General features: G+C 27.2%; 1 protein-coding gene across 2 annotated transcripts in view; it reads left to right on the top strand.

Annotated features, from left to right (window-relative positions):
- LOC114124797 (CD109 antigen-like) overlaps positions 1 to 23502 on the top strand; it is an 85818-nt gene that overhangs the window by 12799 nt on the left and 49517 nt on the right. For both annotated transcript variants that reach the window (XM_027988166.2, XM_027988167.2), the window contains exon 2: positions 16240 to 16320. In XM_027988166.2, the coding sequence (XP_027843967.2) occupies positions 16241 to 16320 (80 nt within the window). In that variant the 5' untranslated portion in view covers position 16240. The remainder of the gene's footprint in view (positions 1 to 16239; positions 16321 to 23502) is intronic.

Genomic DNA, 23502 nt, shown 5'->3' with positions numbered 1-23502 from the left:
ACGTGCGTGAGTGTTTTTGGATGACGCCGTTTTCTATCTACAAAATATTGAATATACCTACATACTAATTGGTGGCTAATTTACTATTAGTAATAAGATTCATGTAAAAAGTAAAACTATCTACAAAAGGAAAAATAATTATTTACGTATAATCACACGTTCACAATATTTACCTATTTATTGTAATATAATAAATTTATTATTATTGTTTTTATATAATACTGGACTTGCTCAATTCAAACATAAATTCAATCATTAGAATTTAATATGTCATGGTTTTTATAAAAGTACACGAACACTGAAAGATTTAAAAAATAAAAATTGTACAATATAGATAACACAAAATTCGATAAAAAGATGATTTGATATATAACTATAAACTGGTACAATATGTTTGTACTTAAATAAAATTAAAAGGTATTATATTAATTCTGCATCTAATTATAAATAAAAAATGCATGATATTATAATTTAAACTTATATATAATTTAGTAATTAGTTAATACATGAAGGATATAAGCGCATAAGCGATTACCGAGGTAAACTTTAAGAAAATTAGTATTATTTAATATTAATCAGGTAATGTGCGCATTATTAATAGAACATTAAACTTACATTTTAAAGTTTTACTTATTATTTAAACAGCTTCAACATGGATAAACTTTTAAGAAATTAAATGTATTTTATAACTATAGTATGATGCTATAACTAATAAAAAATTGTGTTCTTGTTAAAACGTAGTTTAATTTTAATAGTGTTCACAATCACATCAATTTATTTAAAAGTAAATGTAATTTTTATAAAATTAAATGTTTTTTTTAAAAAAATATGAAGTAGTTGATTATTTTTCACTAGAGTGATTTTTTAGAATTTTTTCTCAATATTACGGAGTAAAATTGAATCATGAAAATATGGATCATACAAAAATTGAACGGTACCTACAGGAGAATGTACATAACAATATAACATTAATAACATAGTATTCTACTACTTTAAAAAAAAAAATGGAGCAACAGTATAATAAAACACAAAAACTGACCGCAAAAAAATAGCGCGTGTCTTATGTTTAAAATAAAAAAATAATAATCTTGGGTTTTATAATATATACATTATACACATATATCGCATATACCTATATATATATATATCATTTTGGGCCCGTTTACAAACGATCTGGAAAATTGGTTTAAAAATCGCAAAGTGGACAAAGGAAATAATAACTTTGCAAAAAACTCTGGTGGCCGATGGCAAAGCATTTAGAGAATTCAATATTATAACCATGATATCATGTAGGTATAGCTTGGCAGCATTTTTTCGATGTGAACGTGCGAGCCGCCAAAACTCTCCGTTCAGCGCGCAAATGTCGTTCGACCGGAAATACCCATTGAAATCATATTCGATAAACCGCACGAATTCGAGTCACTTATATTACAATGCGCAGCATATAAAGTAGACTGTACTATTGAGTATTTTTTTTCAAACCGTCAGCCATGATTAATAAAATATATTTTTCTATAGATACGTTTCGTATATTATGCCGTTCACACTATACCTATATACAGTACCTAATACTAAACTGAGGAAATTTAATGTTCACTTTTTTTTGTGACGTAGATCTGAAAACATAAAAACCAAATTTTAGCTCACATCCATTAATAGTCCATTAAGAATACTTTTTGATATTATTAATATCAAATGAATATAAATTAGACAACAATTAAAATTAAATAAAAAATAATTTTAAAACTCTTAGGTATATATACGATATATGTCGATATATTGTATATACCTAAATCAATGTAGTTGGTATATGTATAACAACAAAAATTACAGTGACATATTTTCTACATAATATAACAATCTGTATTCTATGGTTTAGCACCGTTTAGAACACTGCATAATATTATATTAGCAATTAAATTCAAAACAATCGTTAAACACGCATGCAAAACTATTGAAAAAGCATGTAATTAAAGTGGATACATAATTATAGGATAGTTTTTATATATAACAGAAACAAAAAAACGATAAATATAATTTAAGATGTTTTTTCTTATTATTTAATAAGTAACATATATGTGTGTATATTATATAGGTATAATTGTAGTAAAATACGTTGCGTTTATAATTATATACTATTTTATTAAATAAAAAAATATATTCCTTAACTGAATAGGCAACAGTAAAAGCCAAAGTAAACATCAACAACATATATATAATATACTTACATCCAGTACACAATAGGAAACAAACACAATGTGCATAACTCTCAACTTTGTGAACTAGTTCAGCAGTGCGTAAACGTTTTTTTTTAATTTGTAATAGCATTGGGGTCTTGTAGTTTTGTAGTTGTACATAAAGACAAAACGTTTAGTATTGTTTTTACCAGTTTCAGAAATATCAATTGGGTTACGAATGTAATTTGTCATCCACTTATTATGCATGTTTAAAAATAACAAATATTTATAGAATTTAAGTTATCTAGACCTACGTCTGTCCAATATAGGCATTAGCTTTTTCAACAAAATCCAAATCTTCCAAAACAAATTTTTGAGAATATTCTTATTAAAAGCCCAATGGTTCACGGGGAGTAGGCAAATTCATAACGACATAGAATAACTCTTCTCCAAGACTAGATAAAATCACAGTTCAAAAATTGCCTCACCAATCTCAAAAGCTTTGATAGATTCTACAACTTGTAGAATAAAACAAAAAACCTACTTTTAAAACCACGGTTCACGACCATCTCAAGACCTTCTCCTATTAGACGTCAGCGCAGACGAAGATCAAATTTAAATTTCAACCATTAACAAAATACTTATTAACTTAATATAACATGCAATTATTGTTGTTAATTAGAGCCTACAATTTATAATAGCGTGTATTATGCTGACATATTTTAAATTTAATAAATAAAAATAAAAGTTATTTATAAGAATTTTATTTACCGCTGTAATAGATTTATTTTAATATTTAAATACTATATATTTTTTTTTATACAAAATGTATTATATTATTATATATGAATGATAATAATATTATATTGATGAACAGTTTGTTTGTATACTCGACGTATTAAATAACCAGGATTGAGGCAGACTAACCTCCTTCCGGACGGCTAAAGAGAAGGGCGTGGGTTTGAGTATTGGACACACGACACGTTTAAAGTACAACAATTAATGAAACGGTTTTTATTTCATTATTATTTCCTTCCAACCCCACGGAACACGGTAAACGGTTATAAATGACTGGGAATGACTAAGGAAGATTTTTTTCACCGTCTATGTCCATACTTCTCGTACGTTTTTGGTAATCGGTACGATGTATATATTAATATATATTTAATATGTGTGTGTCGTGTGTGGGCAAAGGCGGCCTCCACAACACCAAGATTGTCTGCGCGTTGCACAATAGATGCGGCGTGGGCAGTCGGTCGCGTTGTTGACGCCGTGTCCGTCTTAGCAATGACTGGACGATCGGCGATTCTCTCTGTGCGACTTATTATTTTATTATTTTTCATATATTTTTTTTTAAATTATTTTTATTATTTTATTCATTCCGGTGGCCACCATTCTACAAACACACAGTCACGATCAAAATATTATAACATTTCCAGAACAGCGTCTCGCACGAGACGATGAATATATATGTAATAATAACATACACGTTCGAGATGGCGTGGCAGCCGGAAAGGTACTGTTGTATAACAAACAAAAAGAAAAAATACTTTTGAAAAGTATATTAGTGGAGTATGCTCGATAAATTTCAATAAATAATAATAATAATAATAATGTTTTAAGATAATTACTCAAATATTTTTTTCGCGCTGAGATGTATTTAAGTAATGTGTAGATAATATACTTTGAAACGTCTGAAAAAAATATAACTATCCTTATATTTTTGGGTTACGGCGTGAATGACATGCGGCATTTGGGCATGCCTGTTGTGCGTATTAATGTATACCTACCTAAGTGGTGCATCATCGATGGTGTGTATGTGTGCAGAAAGACTAAAAGACTATGAATATAAGTAATAAAAAAAAAGTAGTTGACCTTAGTGCACAAATAATATTCTGACATAAAATAAAACACAATGAATCAAACAAATCAATACCAGAGTATTATAGAGTTAAACCCGACGAAGTCTGAAGTCACGTCCATAGTCTATGCAAAAGAATCGACTACAAGCTATATGTACGAGTATAATGTATATATCATAAATATGAATATTTAAAAATTTGCAATTATGAAATATGACACAATATTCTCATGGTATTTTCTCATTTACAACAATTAAAATAAACGTAAACCGACTATAACAGTATTCAATCCGTTTTCGTATACGATTGATTGTTATACTTTCGTATAAAGATATTGAAAGCCAAAATATCGACTTTAAAGACGTTTTGTAATGTGTAACGATAATACAATGGAATATAACACAACAATCGTCACGATATTTTCCTTTTACTTGAATAGAACTATTGAACCCGTCGCCCTATTAGGCATATTATTGTAATATATACGGCTGCGACCTAAAACACTATGGTACACTGCAGCTGGGAGCCCGGGCATGTTATGGCTACGACTTAATCAGACTTACAATTCAGTGATGATTAATACGGCCGACCGTTCGTTATCGTTTATGATGACCTCTTACAAACGCGTCGGCCGCGTCGATTTGAAATAAGCTCTCTATTGTTCTCAGCGTCCAGCAGAGGCTGTCGAATGATGATAAATAATAATACACCTAATGAGGTGTAGCGACCGACGAGAGAGAAATATTGAAGTCCAAACGATATTAAAGACGAATTATGCGTGACTATTTTGTAATAAGTAGAATTACAGAAGTAACTCGGTGTACTTAAATTTGTATTTTTTTTTTTCATCGAGAACCAAAAAATAATATTAGAAAATGTACAGAGTAATGATAGTAGAAGCATGCTTTTAAACGTCACGAAAAAAAAATGTAAATCCTTGTAATACTTAATATAGGATAATCGTTCTGTAAATCTAGATTATATGATAAATGTGTATATTGGATTTATCATCGTTATTTTTTTCGATTTGAGCGTCGGATCGTCGTGCATTATGGAGAGTAAAAAGGAGAGAGAGAGAGAGAGAGATTAATGTAGGCACATTATTAGTGTTATGGTTATTTTTGTTATTGCGTCGGTTGAATTCAAAGATAGATATTCCACCTCCGTTAGGTAGTCTTTGGATACCTACGATTTTTAAAGTTGCGCCATCATCGCTGTGTACAATCATAACAGCATACGCATGAGTATTCTTTGATGACGTGGTCTGCAGACCCCCTGATTCTGCTGCTGCCCACAACCGAATTGTCAAACAAATATGTTTCATATATATATACATTATATGATATAATAATATATTAATACAATCATAAATGGCTAGGAAAATATTATATCTAAAAACAAAAAATTATTAAAATCTTAACAATAATGTTTCTATATTAAATATTTAAATGTATTTAAAATGAGAAAATAGCGTAACTTTAACTTCTGCTTTAGATGTAAAAAAACAATAGAAGAAACTAAATTATTATGTTTTAAATTAATTTACGCTTTTAAAATTATTATTTTTATTCTCAAGGCATAATTTCAAATAAAACTATTCACGTCATAATTTTGTATTTGTAATTAAAATAAATCGTTTAAAATTTGTAATTGCATTTTATACTGACATTTCGATCGTTAATTAAAATCTAAAATGACAACATTTTAAATATTAAGTAGGTGATACCTAATATTATATTGCATATGATTTGAACTAAAATTTAATAAAAACAAAAAGAAATTTAAATGTATTTTAAATTACTAAAAATAAATTCCCTAATTCTTAAAAAATTATAACAGGTTGTAAAATAAAAATTATAGATTTCAAGTCTCTGATGCAATATGCGTGCAATTTTGAATTAAAAAGCAATACTCTCTCAGAACTGATTATAATAACATTATACTAAGAAATCACAAATATTGCATTGATTTCCTAGACCGAATAATATTTTTTTAGAAATGCGTACTTTATTCTAATGAAGAACGCGTCATCATGCAGTAATCGTCACTCAACCGGCCAACCGTGGTAATATAATATGATTGTTGCGAATTTATGTACGCTATTGTGTTGTTAAAACTAAATACATATTGCTTATAATTAAATTTAAAAAACAGTATTCGTACATTGACCCTTAAAAAATAATTTCCGATTTCCATATTTTCAACAAGAAACTTGTGTGTAATTATTACGTTAGAAATTATGTATTTATTTTAGATTCTGCGAGCTCTGCTGTTATACAATGTGTTTTACAGGTTTTTTTTTTGTCATGTTTTAAAGTTTGAAAACAAGAAATTTGCTTTATTCTTCAACTTTGATGCGGTATTGCGGTGGTTTCTGCCCACAAAATGGATTTTGTTTGAATTTCGGTATTAAAATTAGAAAATATCTAGTACCTTTCTTCATAATACTGTGGTTATGAAAAAAACAAAAAAAAAAGTAGTAGAAAGTCAAGAATATTTACCAAGCGCCAGTTTTCGATGTAATAGACTTTATTTTATTTTTTGTAATTCTGCATAAAGGAATATCGTATATATGCATAACTATAGAGCCGTGAATTTTTTACCAAGTATTTATTTTATTTTTTAATGATAATAATAGTTATAATATTATTGCTCTTTTTGAGATATTTAAGACGTGAAATTATTTCCAACTTTTTTCAATTTATTATTTTTATTTTTATTTATTCTTCGAAAAGAAAATAGGGGCCATAACACAATTAAACAATATTATGATACATTTTTCTTATAAACTAAAATATTAATATAAATAAATATGTCATATTTTTTTTTATACTAATATATAATTTAATATTATGTATAAATATAAAATCAAGTAGTTAAATAATTAATTTACAGCTATGAAACTTTATTATCAATAGTTATTAAAGTCGTCATCTAATCAATGCAATATATCATACAATAATCATATAAATTTAGTATAGATATCTCTGTGCTTCGTTCTTTTGATATATAGCCAAAGAGTCTTATATTAATTGTCTTAATAAATTCACATACAAATAATTTAAAAAGGACGACATTGCAAATATGAATTGTAACAATTAACAAACCACATAGATAACATATTATCACCAGCGTAAACTACACACACACCCACACACACATATTATATGTGTGTATGATTTCAGTCGATCGCTATTCTAGAAAACGACTTATAAATGCTGGCACATTGCTTATTATAACATACAACGTGCGTTACCTTAACCCTGGTTAATTTTAAAATACTGTCCTTGACTTTTCGCATAAAGTGAGATCATCGTTTTGCACGGCAATAATTTGTATATTTTTCGACTAAAGTGGCTAGTTGTTTGTGTAACGGAACAAATGAGGTACAATTAGTGATGGTCGCGTCCAATTGGGTCCTTAATGTCGTAATTTGTCTTGAACGATTCAGAGAAAAATAATCAAAGAATTAATGTCGTTAATTTAACGAGAGTCACTTCCGTTGTATCGTATTGTAATATCAGCTATACACAAGTTAATTACTGATAATAGCTATTAAGTCATCTTCTGGACGAATGCATTAAACAATAATTTTCTAATTAAACACTTACATGGTTATTTATCACTTCTAAATCACGTATATACAGTATATTGCGTTACACAGAGAATGGAACCGTATATATTTTTTATTTTTTTTCTTCGATAATAATTAGTTTTTATTGAAAGTCAAAAATATATTATTCAACACTGAACTTCATTGAACTATTCATGAAACGCCGAATAACTATTTTACGCGACATGGCATAGTGATTGCTAATGTATCATTTTATTATGGCCATTATGATTTTATTTTTATATACAATTCAATTTTAAAATAACTAAATGTTATTGGGGTTTTAACCTTAACTAACATTTTACTCTATTATGCTTTGTAATATGGTTCTGTAAACTCCGCTGGCAGTTTATCTACAACGGTACCTACGTTTTGTGTACTGTGGTTACAACAGAGGTAATGCAAGTGCTCATCATATTATACATGTATAACACCTGTTGTAAATGAAGTCCAATCGATTCTCTCGTCTATTATATAGGTAACATCATACATATTTATACATCTAATAGTAGACCACTTAGTTGAATTTAATATTCAGTATATTCTATAATATAGTTTATAAGATATTTCTAAAATAAAAGCTATAGAATTCACAAAGTGTAAAGTCTATAAATATGAATCAACACAAAATATATTAATTATTATAATACTATTTACATGAATATTATGCTTTTATATTTATAAACTATTAAGTAGGTAATACCATTTTAAATATTAGGACTTAAAAGAAAATAGACATACCTAACTTCCCTATGTAATGAATTAAAACAATTACATTTATTTGCATGATATATAAAATATAATAATAGATGTAATATTTTAATTTCCATATAATACCCATTATTAGTTATTTATTTTATAAAAATACATGAATCATATTAAATTTATTATATTTAATATTATAAATCGATAGATAACCACGTCGACGTTTTCATATAAAAATTTAAAAGTAATAATAATAGTTGATAACTGATGTCAAGCTAATAAACAGCAGCTAATCACGTTTTGCATGTGGAAACAATGCAGTAGGTACAAGGTACCTAAGCATTTTTAGTGAAACGAGATAGAGTCTATAGAAATCCTTGAGTAGATGAAGATAAATATTTTTGCTTACCAGGTGCAACAAGATTCTTATTCTATAATATGTAAATAAATAAAGTTTTTTTTGTCAGCAGGTGTGTTTTACACCGCCGATTCGATGTGCTCGAGTGGGAAACCCCGGGATAATGATACTCGACGACATAGGCCGAACGAAACATTTTTTTCTCACTTATTCGGATCGTTTATTGCTTATCGACGTCAGTTTAAGTTATTTGTGTGTTATAATATAAGTTGTAAAACTCCGTTTAGGAATATAGGCGTTTATAGGTCGTTGGGAACTTGCTGTGTGGACAGTTTTACACCCTCGTGTATGACATAATTTCATCATCTATCACGTCACTTGTTAAGGTGACTTAAATAATCCCATTAAAATTCCCAAACATAAAAAAGGAACAACAGTGTTATTATTTTATGTCTTATAACAATGTTATTTTTTTAAAATTACTTGTAAATAGATTTTTATTTTTAAGTAAATAGTTGTTATTTTTAGCCTGATTCGTTTTATAAGCATTTTTATTTTATTATTTCTTTTTTCTTTTTTATCAAAGGTAATCAATAACAAGTTGGATGGATTTTTTATTTTCTCTATAATAATTATGTATTATTTATTGTTCATTGCTTGATGTGTTATATTTATGAAACAAAAAATAAACACATTTAAATCGTATTATTGATCGGGGATTACAACTGCGGTTGTGTTGTGTAAATTTGTTTAAAAGAAAATACGTCTCCTAAAAGTTTTATTAAATCTCCGTCTCAGGTACAACAGTAAGAAAATAATGTAGCGTTATTCTATTTTCTTTTTCGTTTCAAAGACTTTTTTAGAATACATATGTATATATATATAGGTATACAAGTGTATTACAAAGTTATACACTGAAATTACATTTAAATATATTAGATTTTCGTGTATAAATTGAAATCGTGTTCTTAAAAAAATCGATTCCTAGAAACATTATCCGGTGATAATATTTTTTTATATTCTTGTCAAACGCGACTTACTATGAATTCACCGTTATATATGGTTAACGCTTTCACATAATATAGGTAGGTGCTATGTATTTTTAGGAATTAATATATATGTAATATATATATATATATATATTTATAGGTACATACATTACTAAAAATCACACAATTAAATAGTTTACTAGTTTAACAGTTACTATTACAACAATGCGTTTTCTCGATGTTTATTATCTTCTCGTATTTTTCTCAACTTGATTACTTTTAATTAAGATTCGATTCATTAAAATATATTTAATACCTAGGTATATTAACTATTTGCGAATTTGAATTAAATATTTTAGTATTGTCTGATTATCATTTTACTCGTCGTGATATCAATGTCATAAATTCGAAAAAAAAAACAAACTTTGTCATCACATAGTTATGCTTCATAGATGTTGTCGTATTGGAATAATTGATTTAAGACTGTCTTTATTGTGAGATAATAAAATCGATATAATTTTATGGTAGTCCTATTAAATACCTAAAGCGATTGAAATATAAAACATAAAGTTTATTCGATGAGTATAAAGTTAGATTATTTTTTATGGATATTTTGTTGGGATATAAAGATACCAGAAATTTCCATTAAAAACGAGTATATTGTTTAAATAGATTTTATTATTTATATCATTTTAAAGGTGAACCAATTAGATTGAAAACAACCCAAGTTTTATTACATAAAACTTCACCTCGCTTAATACGGTTTTTGACGTTTACGGTAAAGTTTAATAATATTATTATAATCCATGATTAACAATCACCTGTTCTCACAAAACCTGCTCGTTTGTCTACATTGTTTTCCACCCTTACAATAAATCCGTCAGTATTATAATCCATTGCACTAGTGTTTGCGTAAAAGATTTCACAGGTACGTACATTTTGAGCAAAACATTTGTACACACTACACGTATTTATATAGTAAATAAAACTAAATGCTCCATGTTATTTACGATTTGGTTGTCTGAAATGTCAACTAATTGGGAGAGATTTGTTTTCAGAAAAAAAAAACATTGAATACATTGTTATAAATAATATAAGCCATTGTATATAAAAAAAATAAATCCGAGCGAAGACCTATTATAATACGGTCAGCGTATTATACTACTAAGGATATTTTATTATTCACTATTTATATTGCTACTAGTAATTCTAGCAAGAACAACTCATTAGGGATTTCGTATTACATTTTCAAGTTATAGGAATTAAATTAAATGTATGCATTTTTAATGCACATAATACATATTAAATATTAAGAAAATGTCCACAATTTTGACTATACTTTTATCAACATTTTAACATCAGAAGCTTCTTAGTTCATGTGCAATATAATGTTGATTTATTTTCAACGTTTTTTTTTTTTTTAGTTTCAGTTTCATATTTTGGCCAATCATACAGTTTTTATTAACATTTAGAATAAATAAATGAAAAATAATAGAGCATTTATAATTTTTACGAATAGCTTAAAAATATCGTAAATACTCAAAAAATTCTAAAATAATTATTTGATAAAGATTTTAAGTAGGTATTTACAGTTAACAATTTTTTTAACCCTTTCTCCTCTCTACAAGTAAAGGGTATTGACTTTTGATCGGAGTCTTATTATGTATTACTATAAAATATACATAAAGGTTACTTTTTTAGTATAAGTATATTATCTTTCATGTAAAATTGGTGTAAAACAAACAAGATTAATATATCGCAGTTATACACTATACCTTTATGCATAATGTAAAATGCAGATACAAATATTACATTAAAAACTAAGAGCTGTGATTTATTATACAATGTAATTATAATTATAAATATATTAATAAGTTCGTTATTATGAATGATTCGTTAAATGTTTTTGTGCCTTTCTTTAAATCAATAAAAATACATTTAAAGTTCGCTTCAATGCACGTTTCCGCGTGGAAACACTCGAAAAGAAACTACCATACTATAGGTATACTGTCAGTGTTTTATCGATTTCCTGTGAAATATAGAGATGCTATAAATGCGAAAAATCCTGTACAACAATAAAACAATTGGGAAATTAGTTCTTCAACTGTAAAAAAACATTTGAGATTTAAAAAAAATAATGTTTTCAACGTATTAATTTCATTTGTTTAAAATATATATGGTGATGTATTTTGCGCATTTTAAAATCTCCTAACCGACCTAACCATACATAAACCGTATTTTTATTGTAGTTTTGTAGTGTATGTATATGAGTATAATAAAAATTAATTATCAGTTTATTACGTTTCTCGAATGAAAATACCGAATAATTCATTTTCGGATGAATGATAAAAACCATGTATATATTAATTTTATCTTAATTTTAATGATGACACGCTTTGATTAGGTTACTGTAGGTAATAAATAGGTATCTACTCGCAGTGAAAAATATAAATAGATGATTTAATTACTATTGGTCTCGTGAAGCTTAATTAGCTTATAAGATTTTTATGTATTATTCGAATAGTAACTTTAATTATTATAGACGTCAAATTGGTGACTGAAAAAAATCAGTCATCGGTCTAGTCTGCGGTTGTCCAACACACATCCCCTCATGAATCAATGAAAATTAAGTACATGTTTCATTGTTGTATTAATCAAAACAATATTGTTGTTAAATATTGCTTTTATTATATTATTTAAAACGCCATTTGATGTACAAACAAAAGTAAAATATTGTGTTTATGTATTCCATGAAATAATTCAAAATGACGATGTACGTATACTATATAATAACCCAGGTGAATAATTAGGTAGGTGCTGTCCGTTAATTACCTAGCTACCTATCTATTGTCAATGATATTCGCAAAATTAATTTATTCTGCATAATAATATTAATGACTTCCGCCGAGCCAGCATTGATTGTAAAACTGTAGTGTGGCGTGTCTTCGTCGAGCATGACGTCAATGTCTATTGTTGGCTTACATTAACGATAATAATTAATTAATAATAGTGATAAAATTATAAAATATATATCCTATAATATCATTATATAAATTTCAATAAATTAACGCGTATTATTCGTGATGTTTATGGTACCTCTAGTTTTTAGTGAATGAAAACCTATCAAACAAACCTATTAAACAATCTAAAAGAAATATCATATTATCTAAAAGTTATGTTCTGTGTAAAATGAATACAATATCACAGTCCAAAATACAGCGTGTATATTATGTTTAAAAATCAAGTTGGAAACAGTGCAATGTTTGTATAAACAATCATCCCGACGATGACAATATAGGTTTAATTAAATTATAAGAGTCATTGACAGTTGAATTATTACTTACCATTTAATTTTGATAATAATTATATTTTTTAATAACTATTTTTATTTTTATTTATTGATAAGAATGGATAGAAGATGGTATTTTTTCAGAGTTACCCTTAAAGCCTTCACAATTCCAGTGCTGGATTGGAAGACCTCGCCAGTATATACCTGTAAGCTCAACTCTGGAGACTATATGACAGAAATATAGACTTTATTTTCATAAATTTCTATCTTAACATCTGCAGGCGATATCGTTTGGAAACAATATCTTGATTATAATTTTATAGAGTTACAAAGCTGCACCATTTCACTTATATCTGTATGGTTTCCGCTGACTCGACCTCTCATTCATATAAAACAATGAAAATACATACTATTTTCAACTTTGTCTTAATAGTTTCTTTGCGATTTTTGCTTAAGTATAAAATATGTTCAGCCATAACATCGATCATCGGGAGTTGTAATTGATTGGCTACAAATTCCCGCATGACCAATGTTACGTCAATTCTAAAATATTATTACCACCAGAACTGGATCTTGAGTATGAACTACGTTTTTTTACTGAGTAGGTTAGTTATCTTTTATGTGGAATATAGAAGCATGTAGTTTGGGCAGATACAGAACTGTTTGATGTAGTTTTGAACAAATTTATTCTCCGAAAAGGAATTGGTAGCGGGTATTTGAGTAACGATAATTAAATAACGTATAAAACGTGTAAAAAACAAATATGAACTACCGTATTTAGACGTCAAGATAAAATTGTTGTTTTCTACGTCGATTCGCGCGTTCTCGGGGTCAGGTCATACGAAATTGATGACGATTAATATATTTTTGTATACGACGTTGAATATTCCGCACAACCTCCAATGAACTTCACGGTGCAAACAACTCACTTATAAGTAATTGCGGTATACATAAGTTCAATAATGTCGTTCCACTTCCTTATGCGTTAAAATAATCGAAATTAACGTTGAAAAATGTTAACATTCACTATTGATTTTCAATGTATAATTAAATATATACTTAAAGCATTTAGAAATTTACAACTCAAATTCTATTGCAAAGATGCAGTTTAATGTAATATTCATTTTTTCGTTTAATAAACCTTTTAATTACATCCATCGCTCCTTCGAAATGTGGTCCTAAATAAACAAGTTCAATTCGCCAATAAAGTTTAGATTTCGAAATTTCGCGGTGTATTCGAAATGTTGCTTCTCACACTGCTGGTGCAAAAATATACACCTACACGCTCAAAATTCGACACTCGTCTTACAGAGTGAAACCTGAAAAATTTTATTATGTTTATCTTTCTCTTCTGCGTTTTTTTTTTATTATTCACTTTTATTTCGTTCACCATTTCAATCACGAAAAAAAAAGTAATAATAAAATAACGCGAAAGCGATAAAACTATCGACATTTTCGTATTTTCGTCAGTGGGTGAAAACAAACAGACATTATATCACCTAGTCATCTCGTCATTCGCTCAGGGTTACAGCATATCCTTTTTCCGACTGTAAATTTTCTACTCAACTAGACCATGAATCCTGTGTAAGCCGGCTCGCACGGAATAAAAATAATAAAATGATTAATGCCCGAATACATATATCCGTATAGCCGTATAGTTGTAGCTGTAGTGTATAGAAATATACCGTTATTTTCGCCCGAGTGATCTCCAATATAATGTTACACAGTTAGGATTTTTATATGTTTTTAGATATTATTATATACTTGTTGTGCGTGTTGTATATCCGATCGATAAACTGCCAAAGTAGGTACCTAAAATATATGAATAACACAAGGTTAAATTAATAAAGATTATATGAAATACTTCTAATGTAGAGTTATAGTACAATTATTATTACCTAATTAGTTCAAAATAATTCAAATAAAACGTAATGCTTCTAAGTTATAAACATAAAATTGTATACTAGACTGTAAGCTACTTATATACAGTGTATCCTTTCTGGGTGGCTGGTCCACCAGACTGTATGATATTATTAATATCAAATAAAATAAAAATCATAAAATTTCCAGAATCCGTATTTTTTAGAATAAAAATTTATTTTTATTAATTATTTATTTAAATAATACAATTTAACTTTGCTATATACATATTTAAATATTCATCGGGGATGGATCAAGGGGGGGGGGGCTAGGGAGCTATAGCCCCGGGCCGCAAGTTGAAAGGGGCCATAGTAATAAATCAGAAGAAAAAAAGGAAATTATTTTAGGTGAAAAGGCCTCAATAAAAGTAATAGCCCCCCTTAAATTATGACCATAATCCAGCCCTGATATTCATTAACAATTGTATGCTGCATATTGATGGAATGCATAATACTTCAAAAATGTTTTTTCCGTGTACCTACATTCATTGTTTTAAACTTAAACTTTAAGGTTCAAGTATTATTATCAATATAATAAGTATGTACTTTATTTTATTACTTGAAAATATTTTACCATTTATTGAAATTAACTATACAGGTACTAATAATTAAAATAATTAAAACTATATAAGACTATTTGACATTTTTTTCGTATTCAATTTACAATTAAAAATCAAACATATGATTAAGATAACCTATACTATAGGTAATTTTATTATTAACTTAAATCAGTAACACACACTTCAGCTTTGTAGAAAGGTCATCACATACTTTCGAATTTAAATCATTTTTTATTTTATTGTTTCCGACTCCACATAAGAATATACCATTATTAATAAATATTATTCATAGTTTATTGCATTTACAAAAAGGAATGTACTTTATCGATATTTCTATATTTATAGGTATTCTGAATGTAAAAGGTGAGTATACCTAAAACACCATGTTCTTTACGATGTTATAATAAACATTTCGAACTCAACCGTGGTCTAACCTTGATTTAGTCAACAAATTTCCCACAAAAAATGACAATAATAAAATTAATAGGCGAGTTGTGTGTGGGTTACCATACTATAGATTATTGGGGCCATACCTAGCCTTGGATGCCGTTTACCTTGCAGAGTTTAATTGTACGATAAGTAATCTCTATGATAAGCGGGACGTAATAATTACTCTCGTTGTTACTATTGTCATCGTGTGCCCTGCAAAGGCAGATTGGTACGGCAGTCGATTTAATAGTCGAGCTTTTTTTTTTTATATAAACGAATTGTTGTCATCCTCATGTTTTATTAAAATACAATTGTTTATTATTTATTTTATTTTACAGAATGGAACCGAACATGTGTATAACATTATTGTGGTGTTTGGCATTCGCCACGTTGACCTTCGGACAAACAGATGTCAATGGGTAAGTAATTCCAATACAAATGTAATTCGTATATAGTATAAATATGTAAAACAATTATGAAAATAGGGTATGTTTTAAAAACGTTCAATATATCACCCTCCCAAAAATAAAAAACGGTTTTATAGTTACCAACAGCATAGGAGTTTGAGAGGGCTGTCACTCATCATAAAAGTTTCAAACTCGTATGATGTGGATAAGACAAACTAAAGTATAATTTTTCAAAGAAAACATTACCAATTTAATTCATATCTAACTCTAGATATATATAATATATTCATAATAATATTTCTGATATTGTTTTTCTTTCACTAATTATTTTACGTTTAGTATTATATTATGATTCATCTTCGATGGGTTTTATCAATGAGTTAACCCATTTATTTTTTTCGATACAACCGTTTACACATTAGGAAAAATTCATTAACAATTAAATACACCTATGACCTATTGCAGTTGCCATTTATGGCTAACTCGACAATAAGGAACTCATCTTCTTTCGAACCCGGTTACATAAATGTATATGCGTCTCCTTGTCCCACATTTGTTGAATACAAATACAAATCTGAAAGTTCAGCGTTATTATACCTTACTGTATAACATTCTACACATACTATGTACTGTTTACCTGTAATATAAATGTAGTCGCATAGCCCCTGGAGGCTCCAAAGTGTATTTAACTCATATAGAAATAACGGAATCGTTAACACTCAAATGAAATGTCCGTAAATGATTGAAATTTAATAACAGATAGAACCTTGTTTATCAGTAATATATAGTTCAGAAATAAAAAAATACACAAAACGTTATGTATTATGTACCTATAGTATAGTAGTATATGTGTGTTATAAACTTATAAATATATTTTATATATTTGAAAATTGGTATAATGAAATAGACCTATTAAGTAAAAATCATTGACAATATATTTTTTTAGACAATGCATAAATTGTATAAACAAAAATAGTATAGGTGCACTTACATTGGAAAATATTGAAATGAAAACAGATTTTATATTATTAATACTTTAAAAGTAAAAAGTCTAGGTTTTTGTTAAGTTGAATTCTAATATATATTAAATAATTTTATACTTATCTATATTCTATATAGATAGTTATAGTTATAGTTATAGTTACAATAACAATACCTACAATTTTAATTGTGAGCATTAATTGTTTGTAGTATTTTTTTACATAAATAATTACATAAATATAAACAAACATGAATTTGATTATTATTATGTTGTTGAAATTTAAATCGTTTTTTACAATATTATTCAAAATATCACTGACCTACTTCTAAAAAATTAATAATACTTTATAAAATCGTTGTTAGCTGTTATTATGATGTCAGTATAAATAATATTTACCTATACTATATTAATACTATTAGATATTATCTAATTAATTATATATCAATTTAACCATAAAAATGAAACATAAAGTAACAAAAAAAAAAAAAACCAAGCCTAATCAAAGTTGTAAAAATTATATTTCCTATTGTTTAAAAATATAATCATATCTCCTTTTTCTGTAACGTTACCTAATCGAGGTATTATATCTACATTCTTAAACCCACGATATATTATACTATAATTACACCGTTTATCCACTAAACGAGTAAGTGTATTTTTAATTAACCGAAAACATTTGGTTGATTGTAATTGCTCTGGTGACGGTAAATAAAACAATAACAACTAACCATTCCTGACCAAACCCTGCGACTCTTTATCCTATAAATGACGAGTATAGCGTCATTTGTTTCAGTTCACGGGGAGACAAATTCTACGTAATTCTGTAGCCAAGGTCAAAAATGATCAAAAAAATGTTTTTAAGTACTTTTTGTTGTGACATCGAATGAAATATTACAAACATTATTATTCATTTCTCGTTATAGTATACTTACAATAGAGAATAATATAATATATTATGTACGTTCGCTGTTAATTTGTGATATTACTATAATCACGATATCACTAACATTGGTTCGATAAAACTAAAGCAGAACATGTGCTGAATTTATTGAATTTATTAATAATAATAATAACAATCATTTTTTATTTATATTCGTTAACAATGTCTTTGTCGACCTACTAAATTATTAATTTGGGGTGTCGAATTCGTTACAAAATAAATGTCTTATTATTCGTAAACAAGTGCGTCAATAACAATATCTCGTGTCTTATTTATTACCTTCATTATAATATAGCTTGTTAACTATAGTAAAATATTATTGTTTTTCTCTTGTTTTATTTATAAAAAAAAACTTCAATCTTATCAATATACATTTGAATGATAACTTGAATTGAAATAATAATAAAAGGTATGTGGATTATCAAAAATATTCGTGTATAGGTTTCAAATTCAATATTTCACTGCTATTTTACTAACAAAAAGTTATTTCATTTTTTCTCATAATATTTATTTTACTGGAATACATTATGAAGTGTATATTGTATGTATACCCATAGGTAAATAGCATACGCAAGACAATTATATTTTATTTATGTATTTATGATTTATCGTATTACGTTTAATTTTCAAATTATTATTTACTTAGATTAACTTTGTATTTTATATTCATAGAAATATACCATATCATATTATAATATTATAGGTGCAATTCTCAAATTGGCAATGTCGAGTTTTTAGATTACATGAATAATTAAAAAAAAAAAAGACTGTATTAGATTCTATAAGTTAATGCCCATATTTTAATCATTACAAATACCTATTATCTTAACTGTAATATACCTTTACCCATCTACGGTTAAAATACTTAACTTTTAATGTCAATTATTCGTAAAGATTACAGAGGAAAATGTTTAATTTTAAATTAATATAGAGCAAAGTAATGACAACGGTACATTAAAAAAATAATGAAAAAACAATTTATTTAAGATGATTGTGATAGTGTCACCTCTTATTCGACTAATTGAATAGAAAAAAAGTCAATTGACCTAGTTATTTAATGTGTTTAACCGGCTAAAGCGGGTAAATATATTATTTTTATTTCTACAAATTAAATGCAAATTGTTAATTTTTATTTTTTAATTATTTGAATTTTAATCGAATTATTATTTAGCGTAATTAATTGTTTAACGACTGAGCAGTACTTTACAGAATACAATTAGAAGACTGTTTTTTTTATTGTTTTTTGAAATTAAATCTATGTTTTGTGAAAATTAATTCGGACTTATATAAATTGGAATAAAAAAAGTATTTAAATATTAGGTTTGTTTCCTTTAAGGTGTTATTAAAGTGATTTTGTAATGATCTTAAAAATAAATATTATGGAAAAAAAAACATAATTATAATTTATGTTAAATGTTGTAATATTATATTTCGAATTTAACTGGATAAATTTAATGCGTTGAAATATACAATAGACACTCGTTATCGAAAAATTTCGTTTTATAAGCACCCCAAAACGCAAGCATACATGAACGCATGGAGATAGATATAATAAACTATAAAGCCAATAAATAAATTATATATTTTTTAAATCTCATCAGGGAAATGTTATAATATTTTAATATGTCTGTACAGATTATTTTATGACGTGGTGTGCAATTCTTCGTTTCTACGAAAATCTCAAAAAATTACATCTGTTAAAAACGACCCGAATCTGTGTATAAAATGAAAAGATTAGAATTTTCAACCGACCTCTTTTTTATACCTATTATATATACAGGTTGGCCGTTGTGCTCTATGGGAGACTGTTTTTTATGTTATCTATATTATAAATGTATCAAGTTCCAATTTCCACGCTGTACTGTCTCTGCTGTATTGGTATAGGCCCGATCAATAACATTTAGATTTTAAGCGGAGTGATGAATGTATTGATTTTACAATAGGCGTGTCTTTACTATCGGTGTGGTTTATTTTTTTTCTTTCTTAACCTTTTGGAGCACTAAAAATATTTCAATTACCGATTTTTGATAGTTTAACTTGTAGAATAAAAGTAAAAAATAAGTAAAACTGGTTTACGACAAAATAGATTTTATTTATTATTGTAATTCAAACATGAATTACAAAAATAACTGTAGAAATATGCACTAAATATTTAAAAAAAAACTTAAAAAATAAAGCAAGATTCCTCATAAGATGTATATATTTATAGCAATTTATAAGTATCAATAATATGTAATAATTTTGTTTATAAACTTTGAAGTTCTATTATTGATAAACCTAGTTAAAAAACGTAAATGCAAATCATTTTATCATTGGAAATATGTAAAAATTTCAATTTTAATAACTAACGCTTGAAAGTTTAATAAAACAAAGTATTTCATTAAAAGTTTTTATTGAAATCTATAAATATCAATAAAGCACGTGTAACATTTTCTTAAAAGACATTTAAAGGTTTGTTATTAGTTCGACATTAAATATTAAAACAAAAAAGACGTTTTTAGTTATTTTGTTTTAATTAAAAAAATATTATTTATTAGTAGGTACTCAACAATTATATTTTCTAAATACTTAGATTATTTTTAAACTATTTATATTTTAAGCACTATTCAACAATAAGTACATTGGCATTGTATTTTAACTTTAAGTTAGTTAATAATAACTAGTTATATGAGGCTAGATTAATTAGTATAAATATAAATGATTATAAATTATAATATACAACTTGTTTTCGACAGAAATTAATTGTACTTGCCGTTTTTATAATAATAACATATATTATTAATTGCAATATAAATGTATTTTAAAATATTTTCAGAAATATAGGCTGATTGTCTTCACATAGAATCGTTTTTCATATATAATGATTTATCATTAAATTCAAATTTAACACATCCATTAGTCACTACTATGACCTACTCAATGGTTAGGAAGTATGAACACTCAATACCTATTATGCAAGAGAGTGAATTCCCCGTTATTTTTTCTGATTCATATTTAATATTTCGAATAGTAATGACCGTTCTATACAGATCCGACATTTATACTGAATAAAAGATTTTAAAATAATTGTTTTGTGGTGGAAATATATTTGAGTTTGGTTACCCCAATTTATATAGTTATTAGTTTTTTGTAAATAGTTCTTATATTAAATCACTATATTTTCCATATTAATTAATCAACAGTTTGGTAAGTTTTGAAGTTTAGACAGTATGTTAGTAGTTGACTAAATATAGTACTTAAATGTGAAGCAAAATACGAGGATAAACGAGCCCTAGCTATTTCATGTGATTTATTTAATCACGTTTGAAACTACAATATAATTAGGTACAGTAGGATTGTTCACAAAGTGTTCAGCATGGTTTTAGATCTACAAAAAAATATAGAAACCAAACAAAACAAGATATCCCTAGAAATACAATAAATAGTTACAGTTACCGCGATTATAAAATTAAGTAATTACCTATAATTATACTGATTATATTAAACTTTAAGCCTAAAAGAGCACTACAATTTTTTTGAACTCACGATGTAATTTATTATACATAGTTTTAGTCATGAATTATTATGGTTGGCTCAACTTCGTATTTTGATTTGAATCATTATGCTCATTATGAACTTGGTATGACCTCTATTGGATTTAGCCATAATACAAGATTAATCACGCCCTTAAGTTGCAATAACAGTCGTTAATTATTCCAATAGAGTTGTTCAAACCGTATATAATATAAATAGTAAATACTAAATACAAATATTATACTTATATAGACATATTTAGAGAATCTAAAAACAACTTCTCCCTTGCAGAAAAAAGTGTTCAAATTAGATTAATATGTCTATAAAAATTAAAATATAAAATAAGTAAAAATAATAAAAACAGAAATTCAACTAAAAATGCAACAAGTAAAAAGTTAAACCTCCAAAAATGTTTTTTCACAAGTTTTCATTAATTTTATGATATTCTCCGCAGTACATTAAGTATTAAAACTTGATTTTGTATTAATTAATAGTTCAATGCGATTAATGTGCATATCGTTAAATATTAAATACCCATGCATACATTTAAGGAAAGAGGAGAATTTGAACAGAGACGTGTTCTAAAATGTTCTGAAAACTGTTAGGATAATATAAACTTACAACATTGATAACGGTGAGGGGAGAGGTTAACCGCTCTCACCAAATATTCTGCATATGGATTTTAAATATTCCCTTTCTCGTGACCTGCAGGATACAAGCACTACAGCAGTTAATACATAGTTTTTCCCGTGATGCAGAATTGAAAATTTATAATTTATTGTCGACAATTTTCGAACGCATATCCCAGTGTATATCTACCTACCTGCGAGTCACAACGAATAAGTAGGTATTTAGCGGTTTTAAGTAAATTTCTACATTATTTTATTTCAAGCGTGGGCACAGCGCACGCTTATCAGAACACGTCATATTTCGACAGACGCCCGATTGGTAGTATGTAATGGGAAGTTCGCACTCGTAACTATTACAATATGGTACATACGTAGAAAATATGGTTGCCTGTGCGTATCTGTATCTTATTTTTTGTTATTTATTCAGGTTTTCGCCCAAAGCGAAAATCGCCGCAGAAAAAAATCTATTTTTCGAAGGCACCGCGATATTTTACTCGTCGCACCGACCGTGACCGGGAATGACTGTAACAATATTTTTGTTGAACCTGTATCCCACGTGACGTGACGGCGCTACACGGATAATATAATATGCATTATAATAATATAATACATCGTATTATACGGATATTGTATATCATATACTATACTGGTAAATAATAGTGGACATATTGTATATAGTGTACAACAGAAATAAGTGTATGAGCATGCGCACTGCGCAGACTTTGCAATGGCATCAGTTTTGGCAAAACAAAAATTAATTTATTAATGTAATAAATTTTGTTCAAACGAATATAATACAATGTTCTCCATAATACAACTTTTATTACTATTTAATTAAAAAAAATATTGATCCGAACAAAAGTGGACTACTATAAAAATATAATAATATAGTAGTTATTTAATTCGTTAGTTCTTTATCCATAGGTACTTTCTTTAGGTAAAGATTTTGTTCGGATGATAAGATGTAAATTGCAATCTTCTCATTTATCAATGACCCTTCGTTTTTTTTTTACAAAGTTTCATGTGTATAGTAGAAACTTTTTGGAAAAGAAATTTCATCAAACTCGATATTCCCCAGCAGAGTCATAAAACATTTCGACATTTTTCATTGCAATCTATTGTCAGTTTCC

This window comes from Aphis gossypii, chromosome X (assembly GCF_020184175.1).
Source record: "Aphis gossypii isolate Hap1 chromosome X, ASM2018417v2, whole genome shotgun sequence".
Classification (NCBI taxonomy): domain Eukaryota; kingdom Metazoa; phylum Arthropoda; class Insecta; order Hemiptera; family Aphididae; genus Aphis; species Aphis gossypii.
The sequence above is the reverse complement of the archived record's forward strand: the minus strand, read 5'-3'. Positions and strand labels throughout refer to the sequence as shown.